Source organism: Salvelinus namaycush, chromosome 34 (assembly GCF_016432855.1).
Source record: "Salvelinus namaycush isolate Seneca chromosome 34, SaNama_1.0, whole genome shotgun sequence".
Taxonomy (NCBI): Eukaryota; Metazoa; Chordata; class Actinopteri; order Salmoniformes; family Salmonidae; genus Salvelinus; species Salvelinus namaycush.
This window is the reverse complement of record NC_052340.1, coordinates 13,748,071-13,764,866: the sequence shown is the minus strand read 5'-3', so window position 1 is coordinate 13,764,866 and position 16,796 is coordinate 13,748,071. Positions and strand designations below refer to the sequence as shown.

General features: G+C 42.2%; 2 protein-coding genes across 3 annotated transcripts; both read left to right on the top strand.

Moving 5' to 3' along the window:
- Positions 1 to 1,470: 1,470 nt before the first annotated feature.
- Positions 1,471 to 2,773, top strand: LOC120029186 (murinoglobulin-2-like). The gene is made up of 4 exons (XM_038974482.1): positions 1,471 to 1,664; positions 1,759 to 1,955; positions 2,269 to 2,484; positions 2,765 to 2,773. Exons 1-4 carry the CDS (start codon positions 1,505 to 1,507, stop codon positions 2,771 to 2,773), a joined length of 582 nt encoding a protein of 193 aa, XP_038830410.1. The 5' UTR covers positions 1,471 to 1,504.
- Positions 2,774 to 3,031: 258 nt separating this feature from the next.
- LOC120028338 (pregnancy zone protein-like) lies at positions 3,032 to 15,266 on the top strand. 2 transcript variants are annotated; one of them, XM_038973557.1, is made up of 5 exons: positions 3,032 to 3,155; positions 3,384 to 3,452; positions 3,659 to 3,764; positions 11,501 to 11,542; positions 15,037 to 15,266. In XM_038973557.1, exons 1-5 carry the CDS (start codon positions 3,093 to 3,095, stop codon positions 15,057 to 15,059), a joined length of 303 nt encoding a protein of 100 aa, XP_038829485.1. In that variant the 5' UTR covers positions 3,032 to 3,092; the 3' UTR covers positions 15,060 to 15,266. The 2 variants fall into 2 exon arrangements, with proteins under 2 accessions (XP_038829485.1, XP_038829484.1); XM_038973556.1 differs by lacking the exon at positions 15,037 to 15,266 and having other exon boundaries at positions 11,501 to 11,583.
- Positions 15,267 to 16,796: the final 1,530 nt, after the last annotated feature.

Sequence of the window (16,796 nt, the reverse complement as noted above, 5' to 3'; positions counted from 1 at the left end):
AGCATCCGCCAATTCCTGGACAGTCTGTGGTGCAACGTGGCGTTGGTGGATGGAGCGAGACATGATGTCCCAGATGTACTCAATTGGATTCAGGTCTGGGGAACGGGCGGGCCAGTCCATAGCATCAATGCCTTCCTCTTGCAGGAACTGCTGACACACTCCAGCCACATGAGGTCTTGCATTAGGAGGAACCCAGGGCCAACCGCACCAGCATATGGTCTCACAAGGGGTCTGAGGATCTCATCTCGGTACCTAATGGCAGTCAGGCTACCTCTGGCGAGCACATGGAGGGCTGTGCGGCCCCCCAAAGAAATGCCACCCCACACCATGACTGACCCACCGCCAAACCGGTCATGCTGGAGGATGTTGCAGGCAGCAGAACGTTCTCCACTGCGTCTCCAGACTCTGTCACGTCTGTCACATGTGCTCAGTGTGAACCTGCTTTCATCTGTGAAGAGCACAGGGCGCCAGTGGCGAATTTGCCAATCTTGGTGTTCTCTGGCAAATGCCAAACGTCCTGCACGGTGTTGGGCTGTAAGCACAACCCCCACCTGTGGACGTCGGGCCCTCATACCACCCTCATGGAGTCTGTTTCTGACTGTTTGAGCAGACACATGCACATTTGTGGCCTGCTGGAGGTCATTTTGCAGGGCTCTGGCAGTGCTCCTCCTGCTCCTCCTTGCACAAAGGCGGAGGTAGCGGTCCTGCTGCTGGGTTGTTGCCCTCCTACGGCCTCCTCCACGTCTCCTGATGTACTGGCCTGTCTCCTGGTAGCCCCTCCATGCTCTGGACACTACGCTGACAGACACAGCAAACCTTCTTGCCACAGCTCGCATTGATGTGCCATCCTGGATGAGCTGCACTACCTGAGCCATTGTGTGGGTTGTAGACTCCGTCTCATGCTACCACTAGAGTGAAAGCACCGCCAGCATTCAAAAGTGACCAAAACATCAGCCAGGAAGCATAGGAACTGAGAAGTGGTCTGTGGTCACCACCTGCAGAACCACTCCTTTATGGGGGGTGTCTTGCTAATTGCCTATAATTTCCACCTTTTGTCTATTCCATTTGCACAACAGCATGTGAAATTTATTGTCAATCAGTGTTGCTTCCTAAGTGGACAGTTTGATTTCACAGAAGTGTGATTGACTTGGAGTTACATTGTGTTGTTTAAGTGTTCCCTTTATTTTTTTGAAAAGTGTATATATTAGGGATTTTGTCCAATTCTTCTCTGCAGATTCTCTCAAGCTCTGTCACTGTACACAGTATATACACTAGTTAATTTATTTATATTGCTAACATTATTCGGTACTCATACCCGTATTAAAAACCTGATAAAAGGTCTGGGTTGTGTTCATTAGGGAGCGCAATGGAAAAGCCATGAACATTTTGCAACAATGTGCATGTTTCTTATTGAAACTGGGAGGGAATATCTGGATCATTCAGTGTTCCTCTGTTTGGTGCCTAATAAACACAATCCTGTTGTATGTGAGTGTGTCAGGACCCCATGGTGGAGAAGAGTCTGACGTGTCTGAAGGCAGCAGTGTCTGACCAGCTGGAGAACACCTACACCATGGCCCTGCTGTCCTACACCTTCACCCTGGCCCAAAACCAGGTCATGAGGGCCAAGCTCATCACCAACCTGGACAAGATAGCTGCTACCTCAGGTATGTCTTGTCTCTTGGTGAAAATGTCTCTTTCTACCTTTCTGTCTGCCGTAAAACGGTCACTGCCGACCACTGACAATGAAAATTCCCACAGGTGGCAATCGTCACTGGGAGAGACCAGAGGCTTCTGGGACAAAGACGGACTCTCTGGAGGTGGAGATGACATCCTATGTGCTGCTGGCGCTGCTCTCCGGTCCCACCATGCCAGGCTTTGGGCTGGACTACTCCACTGGCATCGTCCGCTGGCTGGCCCAGCAGCAGAACCCCTACGGAGGCTTTGCCTCCACACAGGTACTTTGTTGGTCTGGTAGACATTCATTCACTCTAGCAACTCATCTGCCAATCGCTCCTACTGTTAGTACATGGCCAAACATGGATCACACCAAATCCTTATTTGTATATGAAATGTAGTAAATTGGACATTGTATTAAAGCTTTACAATCATTTCATAACACAACACATGGATTTCCTTGAATTGTTGTGTTTCATTTTACAATCTTCATATGTATTGCTTTATTATATTGATTCTCTCCATTCATACCCAAGCTATAGTCGACCCGGATTTGATTTTGCAACAGTACTTTTCTCCCCCCCCTGTCACCAGGACACAGTGTTAGCACTGCAGGCCCTGGCCAAGTACGGTGCTGCCACCTTCAGTCCAGAGGGCGCCAGTACAGTCAGTGTGAACTCGGCCGGAGGCCTGAAGATGGAGTTCACTGTGAATCAGAACAACAGGCTGCTCTATCAGGAGGAGCAGCTGAGGGAGGTCCCTGGAGACTACAACATCAAGGCAAAGGGCAAGAGCTGCGTGTTTGTGCAGGTCAGGCTCCAGTCATTTCCCCTTTGCTGCCTCTCAGTACTGCATGTACTGAGTATCTGGTTTGTGTTCAGTAGAGCACACTGTTGCGCAAAAACTAACGTTTCAACCCTAGAATTTCAGCGTTAATGGAAATGCATGTGTGCTACTGTACATTGAAATGTCTGTTGATTTCATGCATCTCATTTAAAATGCATCTTTTAAGCTGCACTATAACTTTTTGGGCGACCTGACCAAATTCATGTAGACATATGAGTTATAGATCTGTCATCCTCATTGACAGCAAGTCTAAGAAGTGTTAGATCTGTTCTATGTACGCTATTTTTATGCTTCCCATTCTCAAGTATCGTTTTTGCGTCTTTTACTTTCGGTTTTGAACAGCATAAAATAAAAAATGTTTGGTTACTGAAAATATATTTCAAAGTGGTTTAGATGGTACAATGATTTTCTTGCTTGTTTTGTCACAAACTTAACTTAAGCTAACTAGTAGAATTTTAGCAATCAGGAAATGGTGGAGCGATTTCTGCGTATTTGCACCTTTAAGATAATATCCATCCTTCATCTGACTCTGTGTGACTGACAGGTACAATGGTCGGCGAGAGGAGACCAACATGGTGATCATCAATGTCAAGCTTCTCTCCGGCTTCGTCCTGGACAAATCCTCCCTCGGGCCTGTGAGTCGATAAGAGAACCTCAGTTAATCAGGGCCAGGAGTTTTACCAGTTTGGGGAACACTCCTGGCCCTAAGTATAATCCCCTTGAGGATTAGTTAATGTATAAAATGATAATGGCATCTGTTCTAATTGTAAGTATTATCCTTTTGTCAATGCCAGTAGTTGTCCTTTGAATGTATCAGTTGTACTGTCTATGACACTATCTTATCCTGTGTTCTGTTCTTCCAGTTGAAAAATGACCCCACTGTCAAACGTGTTGACCTGGAGGAAGGACATGTCATCATCTACCTAGATGGGGTAGGAACATGACTGTTGCATCTAAACGGGTCTGTCTTTATCGGTTACAGAACCTAGTTGGATGTGGTCTCATTTGCATCTACACACTGGATTTAACTTGAACAGTAACATCAAAGTAAGACTGTAGTGGATGTTTTATACAGTAACACTATGTGAATCTATAACATTGGACTGCAATGTCAAATGTATTATTCCTTTTCTTCCAGCTCAAGCAGAAGGAAACGAAGACGTACAGCCTGGCCATAGAGGAGGATGTGCCTGTGAGGAATCTGAAACCAGCTGTGGTGAAAGTGTATGACTACTACCAGACAAGTAAGAATTCCATCTTAACACAGACAGCAAAAATGTCATCTCTTGTACAGAAATCCTTGTCTGGCAGTGAAAAAGTTAATTCAGCCTCATTTTACTGCCTTTAAAAGAAAAAAATACATGGCTCATATGGCTGACTTGCTTAAACAAATGTGGTTTCTACTGACATTTGAGATGTACAAACTATGGCATAAGGGGAAGACGAGCGGATAAGAGGCAATACGTAATTTCGATTAAGACATTAATGAGCGAGCTAGGACGGACGTAGTCAATTTAACTTTGTTCAGCACTTTTGAAATGTACAGCGACATAATTCAGAACATGGGCATTCTGACAGTATTCCCTGTACACCAAGTCAGAACCGTAGGATAAGTAAAAGGGACATATAAGCAGACAATGAAAGCTCTTACAATATTCAATGATTACATTTCTCTAAACAGGCTATAGGCTACATGTGCACCACCAAGTCAGAACATTAGCCTAAATTATGAGGGGGAAAGGGACCAAATTATTAGGGTGAGGCACATGGGCTACTAACAGCTTACTACACAACATACACTTAGTATTCCTTTCTTAGCTACAGTATATCTATCTCCCTGGCATATTACATAATTTATGCAGCAGCATACAATACATTTTTCAACTTACCTTGTTGTGCTGTGCTCACTTGAACAGGAAGGTGGTGCAGCGGGCCATCGTGGGGAAATTTTGTCATCAAAGTCTGGCATTCTATGGATTTCAAATCACATTATATTTGTCACATGCGCCGAATACAACAGGTGTAGAGTAGACCTTACAGCTGAAAACTGTTGTTCTGATTAAAGAAGCAATAAAACTGTCCTTCTTTAGACTAGTTGAGTATCTGGAGCATCGGCAGTTTTGGGTTTGATTACAGGCTCAAAATGGCCAGAAACAAAGACCTTTCTTCTGAAACTCGTCAGTCTATTCTTGTTCTGAGAAATGAGGGCTATTCCATGCGAGAAATTGCCAAGAAACTGAAGATCTCATACAACGCTGTGTACTACTCCCTTCACAGAACAGCACAAACTGGCTCTAACCAGAATAGAAAGAGGAGTGGGAGGCCCCGATGCACAACTGAGCACAAGGACAAGTACATTAGAGTCTCTAGTTTGAGAAACAGACGCCTCACAAGTCTTCAACTGGCAGCTTCATTAAATAGTACCCTCAAAACACCAGTATCAAATGTCAACAGTGAAGATGCGACTCCGGGATGCTGACCTTCTAAGTAGAGTTGCAAAGAAAAAGCCATATCTCAGACTGGCCAATAAAAATAAAAGATTAAGATGGGCAAAAGAACACAAAAAAAAATGTTTAACCACCTTTTGCTCCCCAATTTCATGATATCCAATTGCAATCTTTTCTCATCGCTGCAACTCCCCAATGGGATCGGGAGAGGTGGAAGTTGAGTCATGCATATCCGAAACATGACCCGCCAAGCCGCACTTCTTAACACCCGCTCCTTTAACCCGAAAGCCAGCGCACAAACCCCCCCCCGGCCATACCCTCCCCTAACTCGGATGAAGCTGGGCCAATTGTGCGCTGCCCTATGGGACTCTCGGTCACGTCCGGTTGTGACACAGCCTGGGATAAAACCCCAGGCTGTAGTTACGCCACAACACTGCGATGCAGTGCCTTAGACCGCTGCGCCGTTCGGGAGGCCCCCAACAATGCAATTTTAATTAAATAAATAATAAATATTTACTAAGTAAGTGTAACTAACTGAAATTTAAGAGCAACAATAACGAGGCTATATACAGTGGGTACCAGTACCGTGTCAATGTGCGGGGGTACAGGTTAGTCAAGGTAATTGAGGTAATATGTACATGTAGGTAGGGGTAACGTGACTATGCATTAATAATAAACAGCAAGTAGCAGCAGCGTAAAAAAGGGGGGTGGGGTTTCAATGCAAATATTCTGGGAAGCCATTTGATTAGCAGTCTTATGACTTGGGGGTAGAAGCTGCTAAGAAGCCTTTTGAACCTAGACTTGGCGCTCCAATACCACTGGCCGTGCGGTGGCAATTTTTAGGGCCTTCCTTTGACACCGCCTAGTATAGAGGTCCTGGGTGGCAGGAACTTGGCCCTAGTGATGCACTGGGCCATACGCGCTACCGCAAGGCACTACTCTGCTCGGTCGGAGGCCGAGCAGTTGCCATAGCAGGCGGTGACCATTCTCTCGATGGTGCAGCTGTAGAACTTTTTGAGGATCTGAGGACCCATGCCAAATCTTTTCATTCTCCTGAGGGGGAATATGCGTTGTTGTGCCCTCTTCACTCTTCATGTCTTGGTGTGTTTGGACCATGATAGTTTGTTGGTGATGTGGACACCAAGGAACTTGACGCTCTCAACCTGCTCCACTACAGCCCCGTCGATGAGAATGGGGGCGTGCTCGGCCCTCCTTTTCCTGTAGTCCACGATCATCTCCTTTGTCTTGACCATGTTGAGGGAGAGGTTGTTGTCCTGGCACCACACTGCCAGGTCTCTGACCTCCTCTCTATAAGCCTACCACTGTTGTGTCACCAGCAAACTTAATGTTGGAGTTGTGCTTGGCCACGCAGTCATGGGTGAACAGGGAGTACAGGAGGGGACTAAGCATGCACCCCCGAGGGGCCCCTGTGTTGAGGATCAGCGTGGCAGATGTTATTACCTACCCTTACCACCTAGGGCGGCCCATCTGGAAGTCCAGGATCCAGTTGCAGAGGGAGGTGTTTAGTCCCAGGGTCCTTAGCTCAGTGATGAGCTTTGAGGACACTATGGTGTTGAATGCTGAACTGTAGTCAATGAATAGCATTCTCACGTAGGTGTTCCTTTTGTCCAGGTGGGAAGAGTGCAATAAAGATTGTGGCGGTATGCAAATTGCAATGGGTCTAGGGTTTCTGGGATATTGATATGAGCCATGACCAGCCTTTCAAAGCACTTCATGGCTACGGACGTGAGTGCTACGGATCGGTAGTCATTTAGGCAGGTTACCTTGGTGTTCCTTGGCACAGGGACTATGGTGGTCTGCTTGAAACATTTTGTTATTACAGACTTAGTCAGGGACAGGTTGAACAAGACATTTGCCAGTTGGTCAGCGCATGCTAGGAGTACACATCCTGGTAATCCGTCTGGCCCTGCGGCCTTGTGAATGTTGACCTGTTTCAAGGTCTTACTCACATCGGGACGACTGTGTGATTAAGCTCTCCGTAGCCGAACATCTGGTGCTCTCATGCATGCTTCTTTGTTGCTTGCCTCGAAGCGCGCATAGAAGTCATTTAGCTCGTCTGTAGGCTCGTGCTACTGGGCAGCTCACGGGGCTTCCCTTTGTAGTCTGTAATAATTTGCATGCCCATCCACATCACATGAGCATCGTAGCCGGTGTAGTAGGATTCAGGCTTAGTCCTATATTGATGCTTTGCCTGTTTGATGGTTTGTCGGAGGGCATAGCAGGATTTCTTATAAGCGTCCAGGTTGGAGTCCAGCTCCTTGAAGCGGCAACTCTACCCTTTAGCTCAGTGTGGATGTTCCCTGTGATCCATGGCTTCTGGTTGGGGTATGTACGTACGGTCACTGTGGGGACGACATCATCGATGCACTTATTGATGAAGGGCTTTCAAGACAACTGGGAACTCAACAAAAAAAACAAGGTCCAATCATGATGTCAGTGATCTTCAGGAAACTGAAGAGCTCTAGAAAGAGGCCCGAGTTACAACCTGGAATTCTGAGTTGGATGACCGTTCAAAATTTATTTTCCCAGTCTGAGCTTGTTTTTTTCAGAGTTCCCAGTTGTCTTGAACGCGGCAGAAGTGATGCTGGATTGAAAGCATGGCCAATGTTGAATGGCCAATGTTGACCCTTAAATCCAAACTTGGACCACACACCCACTCCACTGAATAGCAGGCTAGTGATTGCTTTGCAGAGCTTGCAGTTAGCCACTGATTCCTTCCAAACCACTTATTGTTGAATTTGCGATTTTCCAACTTGTTGTGTAATATTTATGGCCGATGAGCACCAGTGTTTTATCTATCATTTCTCTTCATAATTTCTCTTCATATGACAATGATGGAAAAGGATTTGCCAGTAGATTGTTGACTTGATTCATGATGATGACTGCTAGCTTGCTAGCTAAGATTCTGAAAGTACGATGTTGACATGATCAGTCCAATTAAAGCTACAGTAGATATAACGTGATTTGACGTCATTTTATCTCTGTCCAATGACCTTGAGCCTTCTTGGATAGGCACTTCTAATGCAACTCTATTGCAGCATCCAAGGGGCTTGAATTTTCGAGCTCTACCCGTACATTTTGCAGTGACATAGTGTCCCCGTGAGTGACAGAACACTGAGCCAATCACGGCGTAATTGGAGAACATTACCAACATTACCAAGCACTGAGCTAGTCTGAAACACCTGCATTACTCAAGAAAGAAAAAAAGAGACCATGTTTGTATACGGCTTTATTAACTCATTTGATTATAAAAATGTTACATTGTTTGCAAACTGATATGTGACATGTATTAATGGCAAAATAACATGCAAAACAGACACAAAAAAACCTCCCAAAAACAGGTGGGGTCTGTATGGGATCAATATAATGCCAAATGTATTCACAAATATAAATCACCAATCCACAAATGTAAATCACTTTCCACAAATGTAAATCGCTATCCACAACTGCAATTCACTATCCACAAACAAACACCTTTTGATTTGTATTTGTAAATCGATATAGTGATTATAATTTTTAAATAATTGCAGATATGCAGATCATTTCCAAGGGCCTTAAGTAAAATGACTGCCATAAAGATTTGCACATAGCGCAAACATGACAGATATGGCAAACCTGCAACTCCATATTTGGAAGCACTTAGGTCACCTGACTTTTGGCAGGGATTTGATGACAAGAAAAAGACAGTTCAAACCCGTAGAAAAGTTCTCACACATAGAAAAAAGATGTGAAGAAGAAAGAAGATCATCAAAGGTAAGGGAATATTTATGATGTAATTTCGTATTTCTGTTGACTCCAACATGGCGGAGAAATGTTTTTTATATCTGAGCGCCGTCTCAGATTATTGCATGGTGTGCTTTTTCGAAATCTGACACAGCGGTTGCGTTAAGAACAAGTGTATCTTTAATTCTATGTAAAACATGTATCTTTCATCAAAGTTTATGATGAGTATTTCTGTTATTAGATGTGGCTCTCTGCAATTTCTCCGGATATTTTGGAGGCATTTCTGAACATGGCGACAATGTACACTAAGATTGTTGGATATAAATATGCACATTATCGAACAAAACATACATGTATTGTGTAACATGATGTTCTATGAGTGTCATCTGATGAAGATCATCAAAGGTTAGTGATTAATTTTATCTCTATTTCTGCTTTTTGTGACTCCTATCTTTGGCTGGGAAAATGGCTGTGTGTTTTTTGGACTTGGCGGTGATCTTACATAATCATATGTTGTGTTTTCGCTGTAAAACATTTTTTAAATCGGACATGATGGGTAGATTAACAAGATGTTTATCTTTCATTTGCTGTATTGGACTTGTTAATGTGTGAAAGTTACATATTTCCCAAAAATATTTTTGAATTTCCCGCGCTGCCTTTTCAGCGGAATGTTGTCAGGGGTTCCGCTAGCGGAACGTGTGTCCTAGAAAGGTTAAGAAGGAAAGAAATTCCCCAAATAACTTAACAAGGCACATCTATTAATTGAAATGCATTCCAGGTGACTACCTCATGAAGCTGGTTGAGAGAATGCCAGGCATGTGCAAAGCTGTCATCAAGGCAAAGGGTGGCTACTTTGAAGAATTTCAAATATAATAGGTTTTGATTTTGTTTAACACATTGTTTTGGTTACTAAATTATTCCATATGTGTTATTTCATAGTTTTGATGTCTTCACTATTATTCTGCAATGTAAAAAATAAAGAAACCCTTGAATGAGTAAGTGTGTCCAAACTTTTGACTGGTACTGTCCATAACTCTAGTTCCCTGAAGAAGGAAATGAGACATCACCAGTATGGGCCCATTGTAGAGGTCGACCGATTATGATTTTTCAACGCCGATACCGATTATTGGAGGACAAAAAAAGCCGATACCGATTAATCGTGCCAATTTATTTAAAACATTTTTTATATATTTTTATATATATATATATATATATATATATATATCATACACACACACATTTTTGTAATAATGACAATTGCAACAATACTGAATGAACAATGAACACTTTTATTTTAACTTAATATAATACATAAATACGCACACACACACACAGCTCTGAAGTGACAATGATACTGAAGAGTCTGCTTAGGAGACAAATACTCTCAACTGTTTGAATAAAAATAGAGTTTAAGTTACCTGTGATTAATGTTGAAAACAAAAACTGTAATTTCAATATGCAGGAAATCCTATTTTAATAATGGGCATGGTAAGAATTGACGGCCAAAGTGCGAGTCATAATTCCCATGACACCTTCTAGCAAAATCTGAAAAGCGGTTCCTTCATTTATTCCATAGGATATTTTTAGATTCACTTCAAATAAGGTCTGTGTTTCGTGTAGGCTTACACCACCGTGCTAATTTTATAACTGTGTAGATATCCATAGGACAAGGTAACTCTGATCAATATTGGCTAAATATAAGCGAAGATCATTTTTTTTGTAGAGTGGATTTATGAAAATATGTTGACAAACGTTACCTTATCCTAGTGAGATTTACACGGGTATCAAAACGTCGAGGCGGTTTAAGCCTGCACGAAACACAGACCTTATTTGAAGTAGATCAAGACATTCTCTATGGAAGACATGAACGGTAAAATAACGAAGGAACCCCTTTCAAGTTCAGCCACAAGTTATTACAGGAATTATAACGCGTCGACTATTTCTCTCTAAACCATATACCTTTGACTAATCCGGAAACTATCACCTCGAAAACAAAACGATTTTTCCGTTCCGTATTTTATCTAACGGGTGGCATCCATGAGTCTAAATATTCCTGTTACATTGCACAACCTTCAATGTTATGTCATAATTACGTAAAATTCTGGCAAATTAGTTCACAAAGAGCCAGGCGGCCCAAACTGTTTCTGTGTGCAATGAACGCAAGAGAAATGACACAATTTCACCTGGTTAATATTGCCTGCTAACCTGGATTTCTTTTAGCTAAATATGCAGGTTTAAAAATATATACTTGTTTATTGATTTTAAGAAAGGCATTGATGTTTATGGTTAAGTACACATTGGAGCAATGACAGTCATTGATTGATTGTTTTTTATAAGATAAGTTTAATGCTAGCTAGCAATTTACCTTAGCTTACTGCATTCGCGTAACAGGCAGGCTCCTCGTGGATTGCAATGTAATCAGGTGTTAGAGCATTGGACTAGTTAACTGTAAGGTTGCAAGATTTTTCCCCCCGAGCTGACAATGTTAAAAATCTGTCGTTCTGCCCCTGAACGAGGCAGAACGTTCCTAGGCCGTCATTGAAAATAAGAATGTGTTCTTAACTGACTTGCCTAGTTAAATAAAGATTAAATAAAGGTCAAAAAAAATATAAAAAAATTGGCAAATCGGCGCCCAAAAATACCAATTTCCGATTGTTATGAAAACTTGAAATTGGCCTCTAGCCCATTGGTTCACCCCTGAAGTGGGAGTTTAATGATGTTGACTGACAGGGAAGTAGTTATCATTATAAAGGAACTGACCTCTGCATTCTCCTCTTTTCTGTTTTCAGGTGATGAAGCTGTGAGTGAATACAGCTCCCCGTGTGCAGAGAGTAAGTACATAACAACCTTTCTATAACCAAACCTACATTTCTCATACTCATGCTTAACCTGTTTGGGCTGCAGGGGCAGTATTGAGTAGCCAGATAAAAGGTGCCCATTTCAAACGGCCTCGTACTCAATTCTTGCTCGTACAATATGCATATTATTATTACTATTGGATAGAAAACACTCTCTAGTTTCTAAAACCGTTTGAATTATATCTGTGAGTCAAACAGAACTCATTTGGCACAAACTTCCTGACCAGGAAGTGGAAAGTCTGAAATCGATGCTCTGTTCTACTTCCTGCCTATACATGGGCATGATACGTATTAGTATACGTGCACTTCATACACCTTCCCCTGGATGTCAAGAGGCGGTGAGAGAAGAAATTTTGTGTTTATCTTGGTCTGAAGTGGAATACAAGCTCTTTGTATGACGTGTCCGCCCATTTCCTGTTTTCTGGTGAGCGCGAAAGGGGACTTGGATTTGCCTTCTGTTTAGCTGCCGTTATAGGCGACTAATATCTCCGGCTTTGATTTTATTTGATACATGTGACCATATCATCGTAAAGTATGTTTTTTCAATATAGTTTCATCAGATTATTGAACATTTTTCGGGAGTTTTGCCGTGTTCCGTTCTCTTCCGTTTGTTGACATGGACAGCTTCGAGCCACTTGGCAAGTGCGCTTGCTAATTCAAGAGGGAAAATGAACGTTCTAAATCCAAACAACGATTGTTCTTGACAAAGGACACCTTGTCCAACATTCTGATGGAAGATCACCAAAAGTAAGAAACATTTTATGATGCTATTTCATATATCTGTCGTGCATGTGAACTAGTCGCCGGCGGCCAACTTTGGGGTACTCAGCTATACCGAAGCTGGATGTCGTAATGAAGTTATTTTTTAGAATTCTAACACTGCGATTTCATTAAGAACTAATGGATCTATCATTTCCTATACAACATGTATTTTTTAGTTATGTTTATGAATAGCTATTTGGTCAGAATATGTGTGTCAGAAAACGTGTCAGAAAAATATCGTTGCTGTTTAGACGTTGTGGAAAAAGTAGCTAAGATAGCAACATGTATAACCACTGATTTCAGCTCTAAATATGCACATTTTCGAACAAAACATAAGTGTATGTATAACCTGATGTTATAGGACTGTCATCTGATGAAGAATATCAAGGTTAGTCAAAAAATTATATATCTTTTACTGGTTTGTTACGATCGCTAACCTTTTGCTACTGGGAAATGGCATGTGTTTCTGGCTATTGTGGTAAGCTAATATAACGCTATATTGTGTTTTCGCTGTAAAACACTTAATAAATCGGAAATATTGGCTGGAATCACAAGATGCCTGTCTTTCATTTGCTGTACACTATGTATTTTTCAGAAATGTTTTATGATGAGTAATTAGGTATTTGACGTTGGTGTCTGTAATTATTCTGGCTGCTTTCGGTGCAATTTCTGATTGTAGCTGCAATGTAAACTATGATTTATACCTGAAATATGCACATTTTTCGAACAAAACATAGATTTATTGAATAACATGTTATAAGACTGTCATCTGATGAAGTTGTTTGTTGGTTAGTTTGGTTGGTTCTTGGTTAGTTAGGTTGGCTTTGTGCATGCTACCTGTGCTGTGAAAAATGTCTGTCCTTTTTTGTATTTGGTGGTGAGCTAACATAAATATACGTGCTGTTTTCGCTGTAAAACATTTTAAAAATCGGACATGTTGGCTGGATTCACAAGATGTGTACCTTTCATTTGCTGTATTGGACTTGTTAATGTGTGAAAGTTAAATATTTAAAAAATATATATTTTGAATTTCGCGCCCTGCACTTGAAGTGGCTGTTGTCATAAGTGTACCGACGCCGGGCTGCAGCCATAAGAAGTTAACTGACAGGAATGAAGATACAGGGCCGGCCCTAGCATTTTGAGTGCCCTAAGTGAGATTTGCACCTCACAGGAAAAACATTTAGTGGCCCCCCTCTTGACGGCGGAGATAAATATTTTTGTTGTAAAGCAAATTTTCTGCAATTCTATACATTTGTCTTAGGGAGTAAAGGAAATGTTGCATTTCTAAAGCAAACTTTCGGCAATTCTACAGATTTTGCCATGGTTCGGAGAGAAGTTTAGCAACTTTATAACAAATTCCACAATTTTGCCATGGGGCAGAGAGGATAAAATTAGTAGTTTTACAGTTAATTTCCTACAATTCTTCCCATTTTGTCATGGGGTTGAGAGAAGTTTTATGTTTTTAAAGCTAATGTCCTGCAATTCTACACATTTTGTCAAGACTTATGCCATGTTAATGATATGAGAGTGACTAACAAAATCATCGGGGCGGCAGATAGCCTAGCGGTTAAGATCGTTGGGCTGAGGGGCCTCCTGAGTTGGGCAGTGGTGTAAGGCACTGCATCACAGTGCTTGAGGCGTCACTACAGATCGGGGTTCAATCCCGTGACCGGGAGGCCCATGAAGCGGCGCACAATTGGCCTAGCGTCATCCGGGTTAGGGGAGGGTTTGGCCGGCTGGGATTTCCTTGTCCCGTCGCGCTCACGTGACTCCTTGTGGTGGGCCGGGCACCTGCAAGCTGACCTCGGTCGCCAGCTGGATGGTGTTTCCTCTGGCTTCTGGGTTAAGCGAGCAGTGTGTCAAGAAGCAGTGTGGCTTGGCAGGGTCGTGTTTCGGAGGACGCATGGCTCTCGACCTTCGCCTCTCCCGAGTCTGGAGGGGAGTTGCAGCGATGGGTCAAGACTGTAACTACCAATTGGATGTCATGAAATTGGGGAGAAAAACTAGTAAACGTACTACAAAAAATAAATAAAAGGATAGTTAGGCCACTAAAAGGTTGCTGGTTCGAGTCCCCGAGCCAACTAGGCTCGTGATCAAGGCACTTAACCCTAAAAATGCTCCTGTAAGTCGCTCTAGGCACAATCAGGGGCCCAATCTAAGAATTGTGAGCTGACATGGCTGATTGAGTGACGGACATAACAAGAGAAACTGCCAATCCACAACAAAATTTCAAAACTGCACCTTGTGTATTCTACAATTATAACACACAACACATGGGAAACTGTGAAAAAAAAAGCATAAAAAAATGTGTGAAAAACCCAGCAGCGTTGCAGTTCTTGACACACACCGGTGTGCCTGGCACCCATTACCATACCCCGTTCCAAGGCACTTACATTTTTTGTCTTGTCCATTAACCTTCTGAATGGCACACATACACAATCCATGTCTCAAGGCTTAAAAATAAAACAATTACCTGTGTCCTTCCCTTCATTTGAAGTGGATTTAACAAGTGACATCAATAAGGGATCATAGATTCACCTGGTCAGTCTGTCATGGAAAGAGCAGGTGTTCTTAATGTTTTATATACTCAGTATATATTATTTGGTCGGGGGCCGGCCCTGTGAAGATTTATGTTCATTGTTTTATATGTTGTAAAATCCTAGGCCAAGCAGGGAATGTTATATTGATGATTGACATTTTCACAGGTGACGAAGTCAATGAAGTGTGACAGACACTGGACCTGGACCCGACCAAGTGCTTTCATGTGTAGGAAGTCATGTGTTTTTTTTAGGCAGAGCTCATAGAACCTCTCCATTTATTTGGTTTGATGCTTGTAGTTCCTGGTAACACATTGACTAACTCGTGATCTGTTTTTAATATTGTAAGTGAACAAAAACATTTTAATACATGGTCATAGATGGGCCGTAGGATTTGACCTTTTTAACTCCTTTTTTTATTTTGTTAATTTGATTTGTGCTAACACATGTCACAACCTGCTGTTGTAACTCTAAACCTGCTATTAAAGTTGTGAGATCGTTATTTCAAAAGCTACATTTCAGTGTTTCTACTGCGATGATGAAAATGCATACGACTGCATCTACTGAAAATGAAATGTTTTAATGAAACTATGGCCATGTTGCTATGGATTCAAACCACAGAAGACTCAACATCTATTAAAAAAAATTATCTGACAAAATCGATATAATCCATACATTAAACACTGAGGTTTACATGTTCAAAATCACAGCATAGTCTTCTCTAAAAAGATGTTCAGATGGTCATTATAAATGTTGTTGTGATCGTGTAGCCTATCTGAATCCTTTACAATGATGATGTCAAGCTACCAGATCATTTGATATTCTATTAAAGCTGAAATGTACCCTGAATCCAAAAGTGCATAGGATGTAGTGGGGGATGGAACTTGATTTGAAATTCAGGGGAGGTTACTGTTCATGCACTTGTGTATTGCTGTTAACAGTATGATAATTCATCAACAAAGATTGTAGACCAGCATGATTCTGGTCAGTTAACAGACTAGGAGTATTATGACATCTCAAGGCACAGAGTGATTTATTACATATCCAGTACTGTTGTCTGTGGTCTCATTATGTAGTCTCTACTCTTAGAAAAAAGGGTTCTTCGGCTGTCCCCACAGGAGAACCCTTTTTGGTTCCAGCTTAACCCTTTCTGGTTCCATGTAGAACAATCAGTGAAAAGTGTTCTACCTGGAACCCAAAAGGGTTATTCAAAGGGTTTTCCTATGGGCATTCAGCATAATTGCTGGAACTGTGCCAGAAAGGAGAATGTGTCTAGAAAATACCAGAGCCAGCACAGTACAGTGCCACCCCCCTTGGCTCTCTCCAATGACCATGCTCCTCAGCCGCGGCAGTCAAGGCACAGCCAGCTCAACCGGGGGCGGTAAGCCACGGAAAGAACGTGCTTCAATAGCGTACTGCGTTGCCATTCTAGACCAGGGTTTCACAATCTCGGTCCTCGGGACCCAAAGGGGTGCACGTTTTGTTTTTTACCCTAGCACTACACAGCTGATTCAAATAATCAACTAATCATCAAGCTTTGTAGGGCTAGGGCAAAAAACAAAAAGTGCACCCCTTTGGCTCCTGAGGACCGAGATTGGGAAATGCTGTTTTAGACAGACACAGAGTAAGCTGCATATGGAGGTTCTAGCTAAGGATTGGTGGAGTTCTGTTTAGCACTATGACTACTTTGATAGACTTGAATATTGGGTTGTTTGGGTAAATCCTCCATTGTGATTCATGCAAATGTGGTTGTAGTATGAAAAGTAATAGTACTATCAAAAAGGTTTTTTCCAAGCAACCTGGAGAAAGTCAGCCTATAGGTTTTAAAGTTTTTTTGGTCTCGGTAGCTTTAGAAAATGTTGCGCTAGAGGTTCCAGTGGAAGGCGAATAATAAGGACTAGAAAAGTACAGGTAACTGCTGAAATAAT

What these genes read in the sequence shown, in the direction of transcription:
- LOC120028338 (XM_038973556.1), top strand. Translation starts at nt 3,093, where the DNA reads ATGGTGATCATCAATGTCAAGCTTCTCTCCGGCTTCGTCCTGGACAAA. An exon ending in ACAAATCCTCCCTCGGGCCT is followed by an intron (nt 3,156 to 3,383) that starts GTGAGTCGATAA and finishes CTGTTCTTCCAG; the next exon opens with TTGAAAAATGACCCCACTGT. An exon ending in TCATCATCTACCTAGATGGG is followed by an intron (nt 3,453 to 3,658) that starts GTAGGAACATGA and finishes CTTTTCTTCCAG; the next exon opens with CTCAAGCAGAAGGAAACGAA.
- LOC120029186 (XM_038974482.1), top strand. Translation starts at nt 1,505, where the DNA reads ATGGTGGAGAAGAGTCTGACGTGTCTGAAGGCAGCAGTGTCTGACCAG. An exon ending in CAAGATAGCTGCTACCTCAG is followed by an intron (nt 1,665 to 1,758) that starts GTATGTCTTGTC and finishes AAATTCCCACAG; the next exon opens with GTGGCAATCGTCACTGGGAG. An exon ending in GAGGCTTTGCCTCCACACAG is followed by an intron (nt 1,956 to 2,268) that starts GTACTTTGTTGG and finishes CCCTGTCACCAG; the next exon opens with GACACAGTGTTAGCACTGCA.